The 22,756-nt window shown below is 49.2% G+C and overlaps 1 protein-coding gene across 5 annotated transcripts in view; it reads left to right on the top strand.

Moving 5' to 3' along the window:
- PAX2 (paired box 2) overlaps positions 1-22,756 on the top strand; it is a 95,363-nt gene that overhangs the window by 1,253 nt on the left and 71,354 nt on the right. For 4 of the 5 annotated variants that reach the window (XM_008579121.1, XM_008579120.1, XM_008579118.1 and 1 more), the window contains exons 2-3: positions 2,527-2,695; positions 3,499-3,696. In XM_008579121.1, the coding sequence (XP_008577343.1) occupies positions 2,527-2,695; positions 3,499-3,696 (367 nt within the window). The remainder of the gene's footprint in view (positions 1-2,526; positions 2,696-3,498; positions 3,697-22,756) is intronic. The other variant, XM_008579123.1, reaches the window with a different exon arrangement.

The raw sequence follows: 22,756 nt of genomic DNA, 5'->3' as shown, positions 1-22,756 counted from the left end.
GAAAGAACAAAAGGAAGGCAAATGCCAAAGCTGGGGAGAAAGGAAAGAGAAATCAACACAAAGGGAAGGAAATTAAAGGGAAAAAATTGAAAGGACGTTACAGGGAAAAAAAAGGAGAAAAGAAATAGAAAAATAGGAAAAGAAGGAATTATTTTTATGAAAATTGAATTTAGCTAATTCGTCATGTTTTTAGCTTGGAAAACTATGCCGAGATTTTTTTTTGCAGGCTTTTTTTTTTTTTTTTAAAGACAAGATTCTAAACAGAAAATTCTCCATCTGCAGATTAATAATTAAGGATAATTTATAACTTTTCACAAGGAAACTTTTTAGACCCGGCTTGGATCTATGCTTAGGACAAGAGAGCCGAGGAGGAGGGCTGTGTTTTTCTCTAAGCATGTATTTGGCGTTACAGGGGGAGCTTTAAAAAAAAAAAAAATGCTCCTGAGATAAAATATATTTCCCTAAGTAATTTCCAAGCACAGGAATCCCGAACCGGGGGCTTCGGGCCGCCGCAGGTCTAGGCGAGCCAGAAAGCCCAGCTCCTTCTCGGAGGGAGTGGAACCGGCTCCACCCGCCGTCTGCGCCCAGCCCGCCTGCCTCTCGCGCGGCCCGGCTGCTACTCTCCTCTCTTGCCGACTCAGCCGGGGATCCGCCGAGTCCCGGACGCCCATAAGGAGCTACTGTGAAACCCAAAGGGGAGCAAGGCGAGCAGAAGGTGGTCGGAGGAAGGGAGAGAGCCGCGGCGCGGGCCGGCGGGCCGGCGAGACACCGCAGCCTGGGTCCGCGCCGGCGGCGCTGGCGCATTCCGGGCCCTACTCAGCGCCGGCTCCGGTCGGCCCCCGACCCTGGACTCCCTCCGTGCCCCCTTTTCCTCCCCACCCCTTAGATTGGGGCCGAGCGGCCGGGCCCAGAGCCCGGAGAGGCTGAATTATTCATCTTTAATCTGCCCGCAGCTGCCGCCTTTTCATACCGGTAACGCGAGTTCTCCCGGGGCCTAAATTATTGATGGTCGGGGTTTGGAGGGAGGGGAGAGGTGAGGAGTGGGGCTAGAGATAGGGAGCTAAGGGGGTCGGGGGTAAAACAAGAGGTTCCGGCCTCCCTCCGCCGCCCGAGCAGAGGCCTCTCACCAGGGGTTTCGCCCAAGCTTGATCTTGGTCCCTCCAGAAGGGGACGGGAGAGAAACGAAGGGGGCGCAGATGTCCCCGCTTTCTCCGAAACTCGCTTGAGGCTAGCGGGGCAGGGGCTGCAGGTTTGCCGGTCTGGTCCGGCCCGATTCAGCCGCTGGAAGTCTCTGCGCTTGGATTGCTCAGTAACTGCGGCTGCGGGTGGATCGCTCTGGGTGCAGGATTTCTAGACTGCTGTAGGCCAGGGAGCATGGGCACCGGGCAGCGCCCTCAGGCCTGGCACCCGGTGGCCGCCTAGGCTCCGAGGTTGGGACCCCGCGCTGGAACCGGGTGGGAAACCCAGTGCCCTCCTCTTGGTCAGGAGGGCAAGCGCCCTGGCTGCTAGGTTTCCTAAGTGGCTGCCGAGGTCTGAGGGGTCAGAGGGACGCGAGCTGGGTTGGGCTGGCTATATAGGGTGCCCCGTGAGTCCTCAACCCGCCGGGGCGGCCGGTGTCATGCGACCTGGGCGAGACGGTGGTTCTCAAGCCGGGTGCAGTACGGCAGGCGGGCGAGCTCTAGCGGCCTGCGCTCTCCGGCTGCTGCCAGGAGCCGCGCCGCTGTCGCCGCCTCCTAGTCTCTGAGCGCAGCAGACCCCGGTCCCTGCCTCTTCCCGTCCTCTCCCCTCCACCTGGTTTTCTTTCCACTTTAGACACTAGGAGGGTGAGGGGGAAATATGGTCCCCAAATATCTAAAAGACAGAAACATAAAGGGAAAAAAACCTCCTGATCAAAAACAAAATAAAACCAAAAACAGAGAAAGAGGTAGGAAAATTCCGACTAAAAATGAATACAAGAAGAGAGGCAGAGAGCAAAGGGGTGGGTGTCCCAGGGACTTTCACCTTCTCTGTGCTTGGGGCTCTGATGGACAGAGTCAAGGAACCCCAACCCCCCAAATCACCCGCCTCCAAGCCCCAGCACTCACCAATTCCCCCCTTGCCGGCGGCACAGGCGGACCCTGCCCCGCACTAGCTGCGTCCTCTGCCCGGCCCTTTCCCTCCTCGCGTTCCCACGTTCTTTCCCGCGAGCATTAATTCCCCTTTGCTGTTTTTTCCCCCCTCCCCCTTCTTTTTCCTCCTCTGGCTTCTCCATTCCTTCCTTCACTTTCTTGTGTCGCACCGGTCTAAGAATCGTGTTCTTTCCCAGCCCTCCGCCCAGCACCTGCCCTTCCGCGTTTCTACGGCCCCGCGGGTTCCAGTCCCCAGTCCTCCGTGTTGCGGTCGGCCCGTCACCTTCCTGCGCGATTTCGGAAACGTGCCCCTCCGCCCTGCCTGCTCCCTCTGCCCATCCCGGCCCGCGGACCCTGACTAATGGCCGGTCCCTGCTGTGTGTGGGGTGTTGTGTTTTTTTTTCTTGTCTCTCCCCAGCAGGGCACGGGGGTGTGAACCAGCTCGGGGGGGTGTTTGTGAACGGCCGGCCCCTACCCGACGTGGTGAGGCAGCGCATCGTGGAGCTGGCCCACCAGGGTGTGCGGCCCTGTGACATCTCTCGGCAGCTGCGGGTCAGCCACGGCTGTGTCAGCAAAATCCTGGGCAGGTGAGGGCCTCGGAGCTGTCTCGGGAGACGCCCTGCCTCCTTTCCCGGCCAACCTTGGGTCTCTGGTCCGAGGACTTGGCTAAAAGTCTAGAACAGCCCCCCCCCACCCCACCCCTCTGCCGAGTGGGAGAGGGAAATCCCCAACTCAAGGGGATCTGGAGAGCTGCTCCTTTTGGAGAGGGTGCTCAGGTGGTGAACGCGGGCCCCAGGAGCTAGGATGGAGCAGGGTCGGTCACCCAGTGCCTGCCCTTCTCCAGGGCCCTCGCTGAGAGGCAGCCAATTCCTGGCTTCAGAAAGGGAGAGATGCATTTTCTAGCCGTGTTAATGCAGATAGGGATTAGAGGAATGGGGTAGGGAGCAAAAACGGATTTCCAAGAGGAGAAAAAGCAGCATTTGAGAGGCGGAAGGAGGGTCCTGGTTCATATAGCAGCCTTTTGCTCAGTAAGAAAAGGCTGGAGGTGATGCCTCAGCCCTGGTCGGCTGGGAAGCCTCACTGTTCCTTCTGCTCTTCCTAAATTGAAGGCTGGCTTTCACTCCTGGAGGCGCCTATTGCGGCTGGTGTGAACCCAGCCCCTGGTGTGTCCATTTCTCTGGAGGAAGCGTCCCCCTTGTCCTTCCCTCATCCTCCTCCACGGTGTCCCTGCCAAGCACCCTCTGGAAGTCAGCTGAGCCACATTGGGCCTTTTCCCTCTGCACCACCGCTGCCTCGGGCAGGAGAGTGGCTCAGCAGCTCTGGAGCCTGCAGCCCCCCTGCCCCTGCCACTACCCACTTCGCGCTGACCCTACCCGCCTTCCGGGCGCAGGTATTACGAAACCGGCAGCATCAAGCCCGGAGTGATCGGCGGCTCCAAGCCCAAAGTGGCAACGCCCAAAGTGGTGGACAAGATTGCTGAGTACAAACGACAGAACCCGACTATGTTCGCCTGGGAGATTCGCGACAGGCTCTTGGCCGAGGGCATCTGCGACAACGACACGGTGCCTAGCGTCTCTTCCATCAACAGGTGAGCAAGCCACTGGGGCCTGCAGGGTGGGACTGCAGCTCCTGGCCTTTGCCCACAGGGGAGTCTCCCTGAGGCTGGTCTCCCACTTTGTCCAGCCTATGCCCTTCCTCTCCGCTTTTGGCCTAAAGTTCTTTGGGCAGGGTGAAGGACCTGGGAGGCAGAGAGACAGATAGACAGACAGACAGGGCTGTCTCCTGTTCAGGGCTGGCTAATCCTGCCAGGCTTCTCCCGCCAGTGTCCTGGAAATGAATCCAAGTGTTTGTGGTAATTAAGACTCCAAGATTACACGCCTCGGGATCTAGAGACAATCACAGCCCGCAGCCGAAGCCTTTAAAATGACCAGTGTCTATTCATTGCCTCCAAACAGACTTCCCTTTCTAAAGGCATGCTCCCTTCCCTAGGGGCAGCCGCCTGTCCTGGCTCCCCCACCCTCCCTGCCTGCTCCCACAAAGCTTGCGTCCCAGGAGCCCAAGTCTTGCTAGCCAGCTCTGCACAAATTTCCGGCCTACAAGCACTGGTATCCAGGCCTGTGGAGTAAATGCCAACCACCAGCCAGCAATTGGCAGGGAATAGAGGAGCTGGATAAGGAGTGGGATGGCAGGCAGGGAGTGAGAACTCCAGACTAAGACTGAGCCTTGGGAGATGCCCCCAGCCACCTATGGTGTCTATCTCTAGGCTGAAGTCTTTGCACTGATGATAGGCTCTAGCATCTGGGAATGATATGTAAGATAGTTAGGTATCCTAATCCCCAAACCACTTGAGTGTGCTCTCTGGGAGAACACATGTGCACACTCCATATGTATACACCTAGCCAGTGTGCCAAGGTGCCTGTCTGTAGTGGCTACAGAACATATGAGCAGCAGTTGGGCCCAGTAAGCCAGGCTGACTTCATGATCATAGAACTGCACAACCTGACAGTTGTACACAGAGACCCCCTGCCCAAGTTGCACACCAGTTAGAAGCAAGTCCCAGACAGCATTAGCCCCCCCCCCACTTTAAGGCACCCCCAAATAATAAGAGCGCTAAAGGCTTCATACCCTTGTTATTCTCTGTACTCTTCATAGGCTCATTATCAGGGCAACTAATAATTCAATAGTGCCTTTTTCTGAAACTGGCATCCCATATCAAGCCTTTTTTTTAAAATATTTTGCAAATGATATGGAATTATCCCAAATCATCCTGAAAACAGCAGGTAAAATTAGCTGGTAGAATGTACCTTGGCTAAAGAAGATTCCCTCTGCCACACTCGTGCTGTAACGTACTGCGAGGCGACCCCAGAAATTATCCCAGTGTGTGCCATCTGTATTAAAATGGTTATTCAGTTATGAACAGGGTAACATAATACTGATCAGCTAATTATACACCCTCCGAAAACCCTCCAGCTCCCAGGGCATGGCTCAGCCAGGTATTGAAAGCATAGTGATTTGACATTCAGATACTTTCCAAAGGAGCTGGAGAAAGAACCTGGGTAGTTTGGGAGAGGAATAAGTCCTTTGCATTTAAAAGCCAGGGGAGGAGACTGGGGAAGCTTGGGACTGGAGGGGAAAGGGACAAAGCATTTTTTCCTGAGCCATCCAGAGACTTAGCCTCTTGTCTGGCTGCTGGTCCTGGGATTGAGTTGGAACTGAGGTCTGGGGAAGAGAACGGCTGGGGCCAAGAGTGGCTCTGCTGAGGAGCAATGCTGCTGGGACCAGGTGGTGATGTTCTGGAAAACATTTGAGAGAAATGCTCATTGTCAGTGATAGAATTTGCAAGTCTTTGGGGGGAACCCAAGACATGTGCGGTTAAAGTGATCTGTTGCTCTTGAAAGGCGTGGAGGAGTGGAGCAACAAGGCAGGTGTGGTGGCAGCCTTGCCTAACACCCCTTGCCCCCCATCCCCCAAACAGGTACCCTTCACTGGTGAGATGTTTTTGGAAGCTGTCTTGGGCACAGTTTGGGGAATACTTTTATCCTGAAAAGCTATAGAGAGCAGGGAGCAGGTGACCTCTGGATCAAGCTCCAGAGGGCTTGCAGTGCATGCACAAGTGCTGGGAGAAAGTAGACAAGTCGGCACAAGTGGGATGAGAGTGGGGGTATGAACGGCCTCAGCTTGACACCTCTGACAGCTGCAGAAGCCACCAGCACAGAACCCTATCACCTGAGGAGCACGTAGGCTTCCTTTGGTGTGGAGAAATGGCCATCTGTGGGCAGGTGTTGCTGGAGATGGAGAGGGAGTGGGAGGACAGGAATGGGAAGCCACTGGCAGCCTGGGCAGCCAGCCCTGGGTCCGCAGTTAGGCGTCATGGCTTGCTTTGTCAACAAGGAATAGTCAGGCTGCTTTCAATTTTGCTTTGAGCCAGGATCCTCCTGTGGTTCATTCATATTTTAGAAAGAATTCTGGGGGCTTCCCAGTGTGCAGCCAAGTTGGGGCTGGAGGAACACATCTGGGTACCACATTCTTCATCCCTGTAGGTGCTTTGCTCTCAGGTGTGTTGTTTCACCCTAAATCCTGACAGAGGTGGGATGTTTCTGCTGGTGCTGGTTATGTCAGGAACTTGGCCCTTTCTCAGTTTAGAGAATTCTCCCCCATTGTAGAAACAGCCAGGGGATTTTGCTTTGTGCAAAAAGTGCAGTGCACTGGGGAATGGGTGGGTCTTGACTTTAGAGCTTTATTGTTGGTGAGGTGTCCACTTGTGTTGGGTACTTTCTGTTATGAGTAAGGATGTTCCTGAGCCAGTGGTTGGCAGGAAAGAGAGTCCACACATGCTCACCCACCTGAGCCAAAGGGTTTTCGTCTTCTCCTCCCCAAAACAGATGCTGTCGCTGCACTTGAAATACGCCATTGTGGTTAAAAACTAAATTGCTTTTCATGCTTTAAAAATGATTTTGGCATTCTCTGTTCCTGTCGTGATAAAGGCTTGGCCGTCCACCCTGCATTCACCTTAGCAAATCCTCGTAGAAATGCCTCTCTGAGCCAAAAGAGTGGGTCACAGAGGTCTCCCCACTCTCAGAGACCACCATCAGAAATCCTGAGGGTTGACTGGGTTTCTTAGCACATGGAATTTATCTGAATCATTCTAAGTTTTGGGTTACTGATCGCTGAGCAGAGAGTTGCCAGCTCTTCAGCTTGTACATCACGGCTGTAGAGGGTGGGTGTTTATAAACAGGTGACTTTAGATTGAAACTTGGTGTGGGAAATGGCCTGGAGGAGGGAGGGGTGGAGGGAGATCCATGCTGCTGAACGGAGAAAAAGTCACCTAGTTACATTGCCGAGCAATTGACTAGGCAGGAAGGATTTTCCTGATTATATGCCAAAGTCTTCTGGTTTGGCTGTTGCTCTGGGTAGGAAATACAGCTCCTTTGAAAGAACAGACACAAACTGCAGATAGAGTCTAGGGTTACTGCAGATCCCCTGAGGGTGCTTTCTTGGAATGAACTGACAATAAGGGCATTGCCTTCTAACTTTTTAAGCTTGCCCTACACTCTTTGGGGTGAGGGCACTCCCCACCTCTAGATCTTTGGAGTGGACTCTGGCACAGTCAACTCCTCACCGATCATCCCTACCCACATTCTGCCTTAGTCTGTTTGGCTCTAAGTGAGCACATTCATTCTCCTAGCCATGGCAACACAGGTTTCAAGAAGGCTACAGCCCCAGCGCTATGTTAGAGAAGTCCATCCTGTGTCATTTGGATGTACCCTTGTGTCATTCTCAGGTCTTTGTTAGAGGTCTGGCAGTGGGGTGCCATGGTCTACCAGATGTTCATTCAAAGACCTTTCCAAATAAGCTGGGAGCCACTCATTCTAGCCAAGGAAATGTGGAAGACACATTCAAGGCTAGGGTCTATTTCTCCCTCTCTGAAACTCAGGTTCCAGAACATTACATATTAGATTCTGGACTTGGCTTGGCATGAAGCTGGGCAAGAGGGGTGGCATTGCCTGCTGCATCTTCAAGGTTAGTTGAAGCTGTTGGTGGTCAGGGCTTTCGGCCTCATAGCAGAGAGCCAGGGCAGGTTGGTGAGTTAAGAAAAACTTCTACCCACAGAGGAATTGGGAGCAATAAAGACAGAGAACTTGCCTTCTGTGGCCCTGAACCTAGCAGACAGGGCCCACAAATAGCAGACAAACATGCCAGTTTCTGTCATAGAAGCCTTGCCCACCTGTCTTTCCCCAGAAACAGTCCACTGCTGATGAGGTTGCCCATCCTTAGAATAATATGTTGATACTCCCGTCCCTTACAAAGAGCTGGCTTTGTCCTGAAGAGACCATTTTTGTTTCCTTAGTTGTTTTAGCCTGGGCTTCTTGGCCAGCAGTCACATTGGCCTGACTGTCTCTCTGTTGGCTAGTTCTGTTGGTATCCAGGCCACAGAATGGCCTTCAGGTGAGAGCAGAGGCTGGTTGCCCTGAGCTCTTACCTCAGCTGGCAACTCTCGAGAAGAGGTAGACAGGAGGGCTTGTTCCTAACAACTGCTCCAGGTGGGTTGTAGAGAGTGATGCAAAGAAGAAATGAGATGGGAAAACATAAATAAATAAATAAATAAATAGTGTCCCAACTGTTCTGAGAACTCAATAAAACAATCACATCACATATGAAGAGGCATAAATCTTGTGTCTGCACAGGTAACCTACTCAATTGCTTTTATTATCGCTCAGACTGCCTCCATTTATTACCGTCCACAGCCTGGGCAAAGGGGGCCTCGTGGAGGGTGGTCTCCAGTGCAATTCTACACCCCAAGAGGCAACAATCTGCCCATACAACGAGGGATTTCGATGGGAGCCCAGGAAGGGCCCATCTGTCTGCTTGAAAACCAATCAATAACTCTGTAACCAGAGCCCTTGTCACAGGGAAATGGACAACACAACAGTTCAATAGAGGGGCCACAGGGGGAATTAGCCAAGTGGAGATGGGGCGAGGCAGGAGCAGCCCCTACAGAAAGGAAATGGGGTGCCTGGAGAAGGGGAGATTAGGGAGGGATGGAGATGTGGCAAGGAGAGCAATAGCTTCATATGCGTATTGGCACAAGGGCTATTACCTTGCGAAGTTGGCCCAGGAAATGAAAGCAACGTTGGAAGTTAGGGTGGTAGGGAAAATGTATTTTGGAGGGCATTTGGGGAATGGGCTTGTTCTGGTACACATGGGATGGTGTGATTGTATATGTGATGGTATGCGCTTGTGGACTAGAATATTACTGTTTCTAGAGAGAGTAGCAATGGCAATAACTGGTGCAGAAGATTAATCACACCTCGCTCCCAAAAGGCTGCACCTTGAAGGGGGGGGCTCCCTATAAGCCCACATGGAATGGGGTTCTGCTTCCTGGTCTTCTTGGCAGAACTGATGAAGGAAAACCTTAAATCAGGGGCCCTATTGTCTATTCCCAGCTTTCTAGATCTCCAGCTCTAGCTCCTCTGCAATTTTGCCTCTTAATGCTCGGGTCTGTCCTTAGCCCCTCTTTGTTGCTACCTGGAGTTGGGATTTCTTATATTAAGAGGAAAATGTATATACTAGAAAGAATTCTTTTTTCACTTCCTGTTCTTTAAAAGAACGCAGTAAAGGGTGCTCATCTGACCTGCTGATTCTCTGAACTCCCCTGTTTCTTCTCATACCTCTCCCACCCCTCCAAGCCAGGTGTTCAGAGCTCAGATTCTCACAGGGGAAGCAGCTACAGGTGCAGCTGTGCCTAGTGCAGCATCCCCGACCGTGGGTGAGTCTAGAGAAGAGAGAAGGGCCCCTGAGGTCTGAGGACTGGGAAATAGCGTCACCACCAATGCCCAAATAGCAAGCGAAATATTAGAACAGGTGAAAAATTAAATCACCTTGGGTTTCTCTATCTACACTGAACGTCTGGGTTGAGATGTCTTTCTCCTGTTGAACAGGTTATTTGTTTTGGTGCTATAAAGGCACAGCTTAAATATATTCATGATGGTTTAGTCGCAGAGGTTGATATCATCTGTGTGCATGGATTTGTGTGTTTGTGTGGACCTACTTGTGTCTGCTCTTAGGTAAAAGGGCTCTGAGGCCAAGAGGAGGAAAGGGAAGAAGGCCCACAGGCACGACCTGCAGTCACAGACAAAGGCCTGACACCTTGTATTTGAGTCAGAACCACCAGCGAGGTAGTCATTGGGCCACTGGGCCAGGTGGCAGCAGTCATAGGGCTGGGCTAAAGATTCCTCACTTCATAATTTAGGCAATGACCTGCAGTCACAGACAAAGGCCTGACACCTTGTATTTGAGTCAGAACCACCAGCGAGGTAGTCATTGGGCCATTGGGCCAGGTGGCAGCAGTCATAGGGCTGGGCTAAAGATTCCTCACTTCATAATTTAGGCAAACTGGGGCCAAATTTTCCTTCAGTTATTATTTGCATTGTAATGCTCTGTGGTCCAATTAGCTTCCGATAAGAGGGGCTTTGCTACAGCAATGCCACCTTTGTGATGGAGAGTTGTGTGACCAGCTGTCCACCCTTGCTTTGACACTCAAGTCCCAGCCCAGTTGGCAGGGCTAGTTAGGGACTAACTGCATAAGCATCCATGAAGATGCTCTTCCCAGCATGTCCCCTTCCTCCAGAGCTGTGGCCCAGTGACCCACAAGCCGTGTCTCCCCAGCACTGGGACACAGTCATGGGCAGAGCTCTCCCTAGAGTCAGACCCCAGGCTCAGCCTCCAAATCCTTCTCCCAGATGCCAGAGAAATAGGAAGAAGCTATGTCTGAGATGCACAGAGCTGGCGATGGGGTAAGGCTTGGAGTCCAGGCAGGGCATAATGGCAGAGGTGGCTTGGGGCCTCCTGAGGAGACCTGGGCACAGGGGAGTTGCTGGGGACATGGGAAACAAGGAGAATGACCTTGCCCTGGAGGAGAAGGAGGAGGTCTCATAGACCTGGGAACTCTCAGGTAAGAGAGGAAGACGTATGGGAGGGAGGGAGAGGGAAGAGGCCGCAGAGCCAGGCTCCTCTCATGGCTCATCCTCATATGATAGGAACTGGTCCCTGTCTCTTGTTTTTTGAGAGATAATATGATGAGAAGATATTTTGTGTTTTTTGAGGGAGACAGACAGGGGGAGAGACACTGGCATTCTGTTCTAGAGAGGTTTAAGTTTATTGGAGGGATGTGGGGGGAAGGAAAATGGTGCCCGCAGGTGATTGCCAAGGGCCATGATGGAGACCTCAGTGGCTACAGGGGTCACACAGGCCTTTGGGGCCCCAGAAGGGAAAGTACAGGGGAGAGGCCACAAGGGATGAGCCAAAAGGTGGTGGGAACTGGGCAAGCAGGAGCTGGAGCACATAGGCCCAAGCTGCAGGTGCTGATACTGGAAGACTTGGTCTTTCAAAGCTGTGCCGGCCAAATAAACACAGCTTTGGGCCAGCGGTTGGCAGCCCCGAGTCTACATAGTGAACATACTTTTTTCTCTGCTTTAGACCAGAGTGGTAACCTCAGTGCAAGTGCAGGAGTGGGCACATTTCCTGAGCCCCTAGTCCCATCGCTCCTGGGGAAGAGAGTGGGGGATAGAGCAGAACTCCCTACAGCTAGGGGAGGAGAGAGGGAGAAGTGAACGGGAAGGGGACAGAAAGTGAGGATGAGGACTGGAAGAGTGAAGCTGAGAGGTGAGAGGGAGATGTCCGGGAGTTGCCTTGGCCTGGACAGGGTTGCTTGGGACTGGAGCATTTGGCTGGTGTGGGACACAGAACTACAGAGCTTGGAGAGGGGGGCTTGGGTCCCGCTCACCTGAGCCGGGGCCCTTCGTGCCCTGCAAGGTCTTAGAGGTGGTTGGAGGGAACCAGGCTGATGGGGGCCTGAGGAGAGGTGAGAAAGGAGAGGGCCAGCTAGGAGACAAAGGTGGGAAAGTTCTGGGAAGAGAATAGAGCAAAGGCAGTGGCATGGGAAGTAAAGTCACAGGGCCGGGAGCTGTGCGGCCCTTTCTGAAAGGGAGCCCCAGTGTGGTGCAACCATGGACACCTGCTCCCTCTGCACACTGCAAGGCAGGCCATCAGGGGCCTTAGGGCCGCTGCAGTGCAGTTGATCCAGCCTGGTCCCTGGCAGGCCAGAGAAGAGCATGAGAGAGAGGCCAAGAGGAAGAGAGGGAGGTTCCTGCTTCCTGGGGGTTCCAGATTAGAGCCCCCTCCGCCGGGAGCCTTTGGCCACTTGGCTCTGGACTTCCTCCTCTGCTTGTCTTCAGTCCTGCCTGGACTGCAGTCATCTCCCTCTGCAGTGACCCAAGAACAGAGAAAGCTGAGGATGTGACGGCAGCTCCTGGGAGGGCTGTGAGACAGGGCAGCAGGCTGGCAGAGGAACTGTATTCACCTTGTTGGCACAGTCGAGTCAAGAAATCAGAGAGAGGAAGGATTGGAGAGGATTGGGGAGAGGGGAGGAGCAGAAAGGGAGAACAAAAGTGGCCTGAGAGCTTGAGCGCTGGGGCAGCTTTCCCTGGTCCTCATGCCCCCTCTTGGCACCAGAGTCTTTGCTGGGCCCACTGCCCAGCCCACATTTGCAGGCAGGTAGGTGAAGGAAGCTGAAGGAGACCAGGAGCCTTGTGGGCAGTACCAGCCTGGCAGACCATTGAGGTGGTCAGGAAGAAGACCCTCGTTCTGCCCTTTGTCCTGTGGGCTTTCAGCCTAATTCTAGACGGCAAGCTGTGGTGCTGGCCTGCGTGTGTTGTCCCACAAGAAGTTGTGATCTTGTGTTGTGAGCTCTGTGTGGCTGTGCTTTGGAAATCATATGTGGGCTGGTGGTGTCTAGCAGCGCCTCGTGTTAAGGGCCTGGTGTTCACACCCTGGGATGCTATCTAAACAGCCCTGGCATCCCAGAGGGCTCTTGAGAGGAGTCAGTCTTGTCAAGGTGGGAGCTAATGGTTTGCTGTTCTGGTTTCCAGCTGAAGGGATCGTTTGGTCCCAAAACAAAAGTGCCTGCTGTCACTTGTATGGCCTGCCTGCGTGGGGTGTCAGTGAATGCCCAGAGAGCACAGGGCTGAGTGGACAGTAGACATCACGATGGGTCCTGTCAGGTACACACAGGGTCCTGACACACTTGGACCGTGCGCATGCACATGTCTGGGAGTGCGAATGCGTGTGAGCAGTGCGCGTTTGCTCCACCGGAGGCAAGTGTGTTGTGCTGTGCGTGATGGCCGCGGTGGGGGGTGTGTAATACCACACTAGGAGAACTGGTAGCAGTTGCTTGTTTGTCTGCTGACACCCTCAAAGGAGAGTGCGTTTAGCTAGGGACAAAAGCCAAGATAATCACCTCCTTTTATAATCTGCAGAGTGCATATGTCCTCTCCCCGCCCCCGGTCCCTTACCCTTCTCCTTCCTCTTTCTCCTCCTCCTCCTCATTACGTGGGTTAGCTGATTAGGGTTAGGACGCCAATCTCAGCAGACTCTAATTGAAGAATGAGGAGAATTTGATAAGCTCAGGAAGGCTGTTCTTCCTCTAGGGACCAATAGAGGTTTCACGTTCCTCCACTGTCCCCTGTTTCTCCAAGGAGCTGACGCTAGGCCAGGTGGCCTTCCGACTGGCTGTGCCTGGCCTCTGGGAGAGCCAGAGAAAAGGAAGAATGAGGAGAATTTGATAAGCTCAGGAAGGCTGTTCTTTCTCTAGGGACCAATAGAGGTTTCACGTTCCTCCACTGTCCCCTGTTTCTCCAAGGAGTTGACGCTAGGCCAGGTGGCCTTCCGACTGGCTGTGCCTGGCCTCTGGGAGAGCCAGAGAAAAGGAGGTATACCCAGGGTTGGGACTTGGGTTTCTTACCCGGATCGTTATGGGCCTGGGAGGGAAAGCCTCACAGAGTCCCAGATGAGAGAGAAGAAAGGTAGCAGAAGACAGGAAGAGAGGAGTGAGAGCCACATGCGACGGACACTGACCAGCCCCAGCTAAAGCCTGATTTTGGCCACGGAAATGGACTGGGGGGTGAGGGGGATTTTTTTTTTCTTTTTTTTTTTTTTTTAGGGAAGAGGCTCTGAAGCCTTTTACCCATACTGTGGAACTGAGCACTCAGCTTTCTGCAGGGTGTGCAACCCGGGTTAGGGTCGAGCTCCCCTCTCATCAGTGCTTACCCTCACTCTCGGCCCCCACCCTCCCACCCCGCACATACACATGTGCCTCTTTCCCCACCCCCACCTCTCCTTCACTTGGTAGCTCCTGGCCCCAGAGAAACTCCTTAGGACATGACCTTCCAGGATGGGTACAAAAAAAGTTGAGAGAAATTCATTTCATGGACAGTGGCTGCTTAGAAAAGGCGATTCCAGCATACGAATGTGATAAATGTTAACTGAGCATTAATCGCATTAAAGAGGGCCCTATAAACTTTTCATTTCTAATTAAATTCGTCCAGTGATGCTGCCCAAGCGAGTACTCCAGGCCTTTGTTTATGTGGAAAATTAAAATGCAAATACAATGGGATTTATTTCCAAGAGTGGAGTGATAGGCTGGTCCCTCTGGCTACTGCTCTCCAGGCCTGTCAGTCCAGGTAACTGCTTCGCTGGAAGTGCTGTCCCCCTTGTCACAGATGTTTGTATGAAGGCAGAGGCCAGAGTTCAAGGTCAAATCAAGTTAGAAATGGGGAGAAGGTGTGGAAAGAATTGAAGAGAAGGAGAAAAGGCAATAGATGACACAGCAATATAGGGAGACACAGTCCTCCCTCCCTCCCCACTGACTCACACCTCTAGGAGAATAGACCCCAAAACCTTGCTTGTGAATAACATCATTGTGGGCTTCCTCTGCAGCTCTGAGATGAAAGGGTGCATGGGTGGGGGGGAGGAATTTGGAGGAAAGAGAACTGAGTGGTTATCACCTGGAAGGGCCCAGGACCTGGATTTATCTCCAACAGTGTGCGGGTCAGCTGCTGTCCACATCATGGTTTCACTAGGCTCCTCCTGCCAGTGCCAAGTGGCATTGACATGGGGCAATGGAGCATAGAGGCACAAACTGAGGAGGACATTGTGCACGCACACAGCCTTCTTGCACATAGGGAGAGCCGGTTGCTCATGAGAATAAACAAATGTCCCTTGCAAGGAGTCCTTTAGTGCCATGATCCCTTTGATAAAAGTGGAAACTCTAAATGCTATTGAATCAAACAATCTAAATTTCCTATTTATGAAACATGAATTAGGTCAAAGGGAGAGAAAACCCAGGTAAGAAAAATCATTTAGGTATATCAGTTAGAGACACTGAAAGATAGCTATCCTGCTGTGTGGATAAGGAAGTTGTAAATAGCATTAAAAAGTAGAGAGGGAAAGCAAATGGAGATAGGAGAGATGATAAAAGGGAGAGCACTAAATCACAAACAGGGGGTACACGTACAAAGTCACAAGCCAGATTTACACCGAGCTTTGCAAAATCTGTAGCTTGAACTGACAATATGTAGAGATACTAAGTGCACAGGCATGCAAGCATCCAGAGAGTGTCAGTCAGTATGGAGAGGGGGATCGGTCGCACCATGGGCAAGATGCTTCAGCTTGAACTGACAATATGTAGAGATACTAAGTGCACAGGCATGCAGGCATCCAGAGAGTGTCAGTCAGTATGGAGAGGGGGATCGGTCGCACCATGGGCAAGATGCTTATGGGCTGGACACAGCTCTGCCATGCAGGGATCTGACTGGGTATGGTTCTGTAGACCGTCAAGGATACAGCCGTATGAGGTTTTTAAAGGTCTTTAAGCACACGAGTCTCTTGTGAGCTGGATCCACGTTCTAATGGATCTCCAAGGTAGCAACCCATTCCCAGAATGCTGTCTGCTTGACTGGTTTTGTCGAATAGCTGCTACTCCTGTCCTCTTTAATCTGTTTTATTCTGGGTTATTCTTTTCCCCTTAAGTGTTCACTTATGTCTCTTGGAAACGCATGAGCACTTACTGACAAACAGGTTAATGACTGTGGCAACTCCCAAACATCTGGATGAAAACCAAAAACTTTAGTCACTCATCTATAAACATTGCCAATATAATGCCAAAGAACTGGCAATTTAGAAATATCCACATAATTGATTGAGTTTCTCAGTTTTTATCCAGGCACAGGATCAACACACTGGGAAACATCTGTTTTCAGGGAAAAATATTCTAGGAGACAAAGTGTTGTGATTAGAAAGCGTCTTTGATACATTTGGGTCTGATTTCAGGTTTAAAGGGAGACTGGGCTGGGCCCTAACATCAGCTGGAGAGCTGGTGGTTAGAGCATTTAGTATTTGTTTCTGCGTGTGTTTTTTTTTTAAAGATGACCAGTAAGGAGATCCTGACCCTTGACTTGGTGTTATCAGCACCACACTCTCCCAAGTGAGCCACGGGCTGGCCCAAGACCATTTAGTATTTGAACAAGCACAACCGATGAGTACTCTCCTTCCCCTGAAAGTTGGTCAGGAGGGCACATCACTGTCCAAATAAGCTTAAGCTCTTTGTTAGGCCTGGCTTCCATAGGAGAGTCTTCTTTGCCATATTAAGGGAGAATATCAGGCTCTTAACAGATATGGCCTTTCATTCATTTATTCATTTATTTTTTCACTCATCCATTCAGAAAACCTTTGCTAACTAAGCACCTACTATGTGCCAGGCAATTCACATAAAGCTATGTGATGTAGTGCAAGAAAGTGGGCTCTGGGGAGAAACTGCCAGAGTTTGAATCTAGCTTCCCTACTCACTGGCTGTGTGGTTATGGGTTAATCTCATATCCTCTCTGGGCCTCAGTTTCCCTACTCGTATAATATGGGGATAATCATGTAGCTCTCTTGTAGGTTCTTGCCAGAGTTAAATTAATGCACATAAACCTGCTTAGAGTTGTACTTGGCAGACATAAACTGCTCAATAAAAGTTCATTATTATTATTACAATAGTAATCATCAAGTTTGTATTTCTTGCTGTGTGTCCATATCAGTGTGTGTGTGCTCTGGTTTGTGTGCATAAACACTTTTTATCTTTTAAATAAAAAAGCTTGGGGCCGGCCTGTGGCTCACTCGGGAGAGTGTGGTGCTGATAACACCAAGGCCACGGGTTCGGATCCCATATAGGGATGGCCGGTTTGCTCACTGGGTGAGCGTGGTGCTGACAACACCAAGTCAAGGGTTAAGATCCCCTTACCGGTCATCTTTTTAAAAAAAAAAAAAAAAAAAAAAGCTTGAAGAGCCAAAAAGATATTCTATGAACAGGATTGTGTATATTCAATACCAGTGAGAATTATGGTCCCCTGTGAGTCCAGCTGGATTTAGGAAAGGGGCCTGCTCTGTGTGTTTCCAGAAAAAAAGAAAACCTCTCTGACTGAGTTATCTGGCCATTGAACAGAATTAGTCAGATAATTGGCCCCTTTGTCCACTTTGTTTGAGAGCCCAGCCTCTGTGCACGTGTGTGTGTGTGTGTGTGTGTACGTACTTTGTATAACTGCACACTCCTTCTCTGGGATGAGCCTGCCACTGCTTGAGGAGTTGAAGGTTGGCATTTTCTGGGCTTCATGGCATTTTCATGGGTTGTGGTGCTTTGCATTTTGCATTTTGTGGTTTTGTTGTTTTTTGGGTTTTTTGAGATAAAACAAAATGGTAATGGGAAAAATCCTTATTTGATAGGTTTGAAGGGTTCCTCTGATTCTTAAATGTCATAGAAGGGAGAGGACAGGGAAGTAAATGGGAAGAAGAGGAGAGAAATGGAGATAAGACAAAGGCTGAAGAAAGAGGAGAGGGAGAAGTAAGAAAATATTTGACAAATGAAGCCAAATCTGTCATTGTTGTCCTGCATATCTGAATATACCAAGGAAGCACGGGAGTTTTTGAAGAAAGAGGAGAGGGAGAAGTAAGAAAATATTTGACAAATTGAAGCCAAATCTGTCATTGTTGTCCTGCATATCTGAATATACCAAGGAAGCACGGGAGTTTGATAATCATTGCAGTTATTTCCTTTGCCAAGGGGTAAAAGAATTTAAGAAAAAATTTCAGGAAAAATTTTTACTTTGGGCTTAATCTGTTTGGTACAATGGCTCAAAGCAACTGGGCAACTGTAAATTCTCCTATTTACTCTGTGCCCAACAAGAGCAAAAATGAAAACCCAGGTTCCCCAAACTCACAATGATGTATTTCACATCTTCATGGGAAATTCCATGGAATGAGGCTGAGGTCCAATCTTATTCTTGCCTCGAGTTCTCCCTGCCCCTTCAGCTTTGTTGGGTAACCAAGTTCAGCTCAGTGGACTTTCATAAGATTCACACCCAAATGCCCCAATAGTCACTTATCCAGTACCTTTCTTAACCTTTCCTTAGTTCTCAAATTTAATACCTAGATTCTGTTATTCCTCATTTATACCTATTAGCTGGTAAAGGTACTGATTTTTAATATTAGAGAGTAAATTCTTTAATGAGCTAAATTTAAATTCTGAGAGCTCAATCATCCTTTAAAAATTTTTTTTATAAGTATAAAGTGTGTATGAGGACCACCATCTTCCTTTCTGCCTATTCATCACCACAGGGCTGGATGCCACCCTCTGTGTGGTGGTGGGCAGCGGTGGACTCTATCAACTTCCAGCCCCTGCCACCGTCCAAAGAGACCAGAAGGCCAAGGAGAGAACTGCCCGCTGTCCCTGTGCTACCTGACTGCAGTTATTTTCACTGCTGTGCTTTGAACACACACACACCTTGATTTATTTTAGGATTTTATGTACATTTGCACACATGTATACATTTTTGTATACATGCATAAGCCAATCTTTAGGCTGCTTTACTCAGTAAGCTCTTATGTTCATAATAATAATAATAATGGCTAACAGGTGCTTACTTCAATAGAAACTATTATAAGCATATTACATGTATTAATTGATTTAAGCCTCATAAGCAACCCCATAGGGCTTTATAGGATTGTGCATAGTTGAGGTAACTGGAGTACAGAGAAGTTAAATACTTGCTCATAGTCACAGTCCAAGTATCAGAACTAGGATTTGAGCCCATGCAGTAATGGCTCTTGAGCCCATGTGCTTATCCCCCATGCCATACTTCATATCTACTTTGGAGCAACAGAAGGGCAGGCACAGATAATCTCTTGGGGAACTCTGTATATTTTTTGGTCTCATGTTCAACTATGTATTCACACATTTATTTGCAAGCCCAGAACAAGGACCCTGTACTCTAGTAGAAGGTCATGCCTAGTGCATGTACCTGTACTCTTCCATGGTGTATGTCCCTCAGTGCAGGCCATTGCTGAGCCACATCATCTGGGGATACTAAGGGAGAAGATGCTGATGGCCAGAGCCACAGAGTAAGGCAGAATGGGGATTCTTGGAACTAAGTTCATGTCATTATTCCCAATGGGATTGGGGCTATTACTCCCATCCACCTTCCTCTAGCACCAGCAGGGATCTAGACTCTCTACAGTCATAGGGTTTGGCCTAGGGGGTTAACTCTCCAAAGCAGACAGAAGTAGGGAGGGTGGTGCCAAGACATGTGCCAATGTGGTGAAGTCAGAAGTATTCACTAGAATATGGGCCATTTGCTTCCAAGAAGAATAGAACTGTATATTTGATCATCAAGATGAGATGTGTCCTACATCTCTAGAATCTTCCTTCTGGAAAGGAGCATTGCAGATTACCAGGCCAGAGTAAGCTAAAAAAAAAAAAAAAAGCTAAAGGATGGGCCCTCTTGCCCACAACCACACCAAGAAGGCAATTAAAGCAATTACCAAATCACACACCACCACCCTGATCCAACATCGTTATTCAACCTACGTCACCAAAGAGACACCCATTAACCTGATCTCAGAGACATACATTATGAAGAAAAAAAAAAGATGCTGATATGATCAATGAACACAATAATTCAAAGCAGAAACACCAACAGTGCCACCAAACAATACTCAAATTCCTCTAACTCAGTGTTACAAAAAGTGCAGTCACTTTGATACAATACCACAAAACACCAAGTAACACAGATTAAGCCAGTTGCTGGAATGTGTCGACACAATGCAATACACAGTAACACAACACAATTCAAACTCTCCATCCCACAAGCACACCCATACACAAAGGCTGAAATCATGTGGCCAACTGAGCCATAGTAAGCATTGGTCAGACATACACAGAGAAAGAGCCAGCAGTACAACTCCCAAGCCTTCTGTACACCCAGCAGTAAATGGTCACAGCTGCAGTCTCCCCAAGCACAGTGCAGCCTGCCAGAAAGCAGCAGCACCATCCCGTTTCTCCAGCAGGTGGATGTGTCCAGACCATCACCTTCAATAAGGCCTCTGGGCTCTTGTTGCTAGTAAAAGAGTAAACTGTCCCTTGAGCCCGCTTCCTGAGACAGAGCGAATCAGCTTTATCCTGCTTGGGGTTTAATAAGACTTCACTGTTACTGAAAATGACAGAGCTCCAGGGATGGAGGGAAAGGTAGGGGAGTGGGGGGAGAGCTTGCCAGGCTGGGTGCAGGAATTCCCCTTCCTCTACCAGCCCTGCCTTCTGTGGCCATTCCAGAGCCGAAGCCCTCTTGCTGGGTGTTCACTGAGTATCGATTCAGTCTGCAAGCAATTTTAATATTTCTTCAGGGACTTTCCAGCAACAGCACAAGTCATTAATTCACCCTCCCAAATTGCTTATTCAATAGCAGGAACATGGCTCCTGAATAAAGTCCCAGAATTTATGTGACTTGCACGAGTCAGGAGGTCAAACAACTGTTATGGAGCGAAGTTAAAAATCCAAATAAAATATTGACACTTTTTTGGGGAGGGGGAGGGAGGAAGCAAAGGTATTTAAAATAGGTTTTTGTTGTAATGCCCCCAGGATAAAGAATGGAGGGAGACTGAAGACAAGTTGGAGTTTATAAAATCAATGGAATTTATTGCACATCTACTTGGCATTTAATAATTCTCTCATTTCCACATCCCCCCCACCCCCACCCCATCCTGGCCATAGACAGAGAGATACATAGGTATACAAATGCACATTTATGCACGTCAATTCTGGTGTACAGACCAATATGTAAACACAATTGTGACGTGAGGATTTCAAACATACTGGGAAGGGAACCGTCAAGGGTGTGGAGTCTTACCGTGGCTTACATGCTTGACAGAAATAGGCATAACTTGGCAGATATTTATGAAGTAGGTTTGAGAAGTATATCCACTATTATAAATCTTGGATCAATGCATTTGAGCAGACATGAATATAAAGATACACTAATCATAGTAATAGTTTCTAAAAACAAAGAAACTGAGAAACACATCTATATGCAGTACATCATATAATCATGTACTTGATTTGGAAACAAGAAAGAGAGAGAAGGGGAGAGAGGGAGGGAGGGAGGAAAGGAGGTAAAGAATTTGAAAAATCTACCCCCAAAACTTATGAGTGCATATAATATACACTGAAACCTACAGCCACTTAACCTAAAATTGTAGTTCATTTGTAACACAGACATGATGCTTATCAAATACAACCACAGCACTTGCACAGGAAATCACAGAATTTTAGAATTCTGTGTGTTTAGAATCACAGCCATATGCATTCTCGGTTAATTGTCTACATATACATTTGCTCAGCTTATGGATGTGAAAAGACTGAAGAAAAAGTTTTTTCATGCCTAAATTGTTAATAAACACAAAGAAATATTAATTTGGAAGTTTCCAGAAGAGGTCATATGGTTCAATCAATAGACATTGGAGTCACAGACCTGGATCCAAATTTGGCTTCAGTGTTCTTAAGCATGTGACTTGGGCAAGTTGCTTGGCCTCTTGATTGTCTCTTAGGTAAAACAGACAGCATGCTTATTTGATAGAGTTGTAGCAAGATTTGAATGAGGAAATGCATTTGTTACAATGCCTGTCATATAGTGAGTAGGAAATAGATGATAGTTATTACTTTTATTATTATTGTACTCAGCTCACCTAGTTAGGCCTAGCCTCTCATAGAGTCTACCATCTGCTCTTGATATGACTGGCTTATTCTACCCAGAGGTGAGCAGCGTGGGTTCTGAAGTGAGACACACAAGTTTAAGTTCTGCCTCTGTTACTTTACAGACCTAGTTAGGCCTAGCCTCTCATAGAGTCTACCATCTGCTCTTGATATGACTGGCTTATTCTACCCAGAGATGAGCAGCGTGGGTTCTGAAGTGAGACACACAAGTTTAAGTTCTGCCTCTGTTACTTTACAGCTGTGTGACCTTGGGCAAGTTATTTAACCTCTCTGAGCCTCAGCTTCCATATCTATAAAACAGGGATAATAATATTCATAGGTAATTGTGAGAATTAAATTAAATAGCCTATGTAAAGTGCTTAGCACAGTGCCTGGTACATAGTGATTATATGTCAGCCTACTGTGTCACTTAAGATTATGTTATTGTTGTTATTAATAACATTCATTTGTTATTCAACACACATAGCTATAAAGTACTTACATTATGCCAGGCACTGTTGCTAGGTTCTGGAAAGACAGTGGTGAGAAAAATAGACATGACATGTGCCCTTGTAGAGCTCAGAGTCCAGAGGAAAACTCAATATGACTCGAGAAGCAAGAAAACATGGCTTTAGCTCTGTGCTAGACCCTGAGGGGAGGAGGGGAACACAGAGAAATAGATAGGAAAGAGAGGGTAGAGCCAGATTGGGGAAGATTTTGAAGGTCAGTCGAAGGAATTTTAAATCTATCCTGTAGGTAATAGGAAGCAATTGTGGGGTTTAGCCACATTGCGTTCTCTCAGGAGGAGACCAAGGAGACTGCTGGATTGTTTTCGAATACTGGAGTAACTAGGAGAGAGGTGTGAGGGCTAGAGGTGGCGAGGCCAGGCAGAGGACAGAAGGCCCTCCGTCTGCTGCTGCCGAGGTGTGCTGCTTTGCAGGCTTCCTTCTGCTTGCAGAGGGAGGTCAATGTGCCTATAGAGGGACAGGAAGGATGGACAGGTGCAGAATGGGAGACTTGAATGAATCCAGCAATGAATCTACAGCAGCACTAGCAGCACCCCGTTCACCATTATAGCAGGCAGTCTCCAAGCCTCTGGGGCCTCCCAAGCAGGACCGTGGGGTTGACAGCTGGTAGACCCCAGCTCTAGCCAGAAGCACTGGCAGATGAGGGCAGGGCCGGTGGCAAGAGGAACAAGTCTGGTCACGCTCTGGGTTTGGCATGCACTGCAGACTGGTTTCCAAATGGTTAGTTA

Source organism: Galeopterus variegatus, unplaced genomic scaffold (genome assembly GCF_000696425.1).
Source record: "Galeopterus variegatus unplaced genomic scaffold, G_variegatus-3.0.2 Scaffold1817, whole genome shotgun sequence".
NCBI classification, from domain to species: Eukaryota; Metazoa; Chordata; class Mammalia; order Dermoptera; family Cynocephalidae; genus Galeopterus; species Galeopterus variegatus.
Note: the sequence above shows the minus strand (reverse complement) of the source record. Positions and strands in the feature narration are given on the sequence as shown.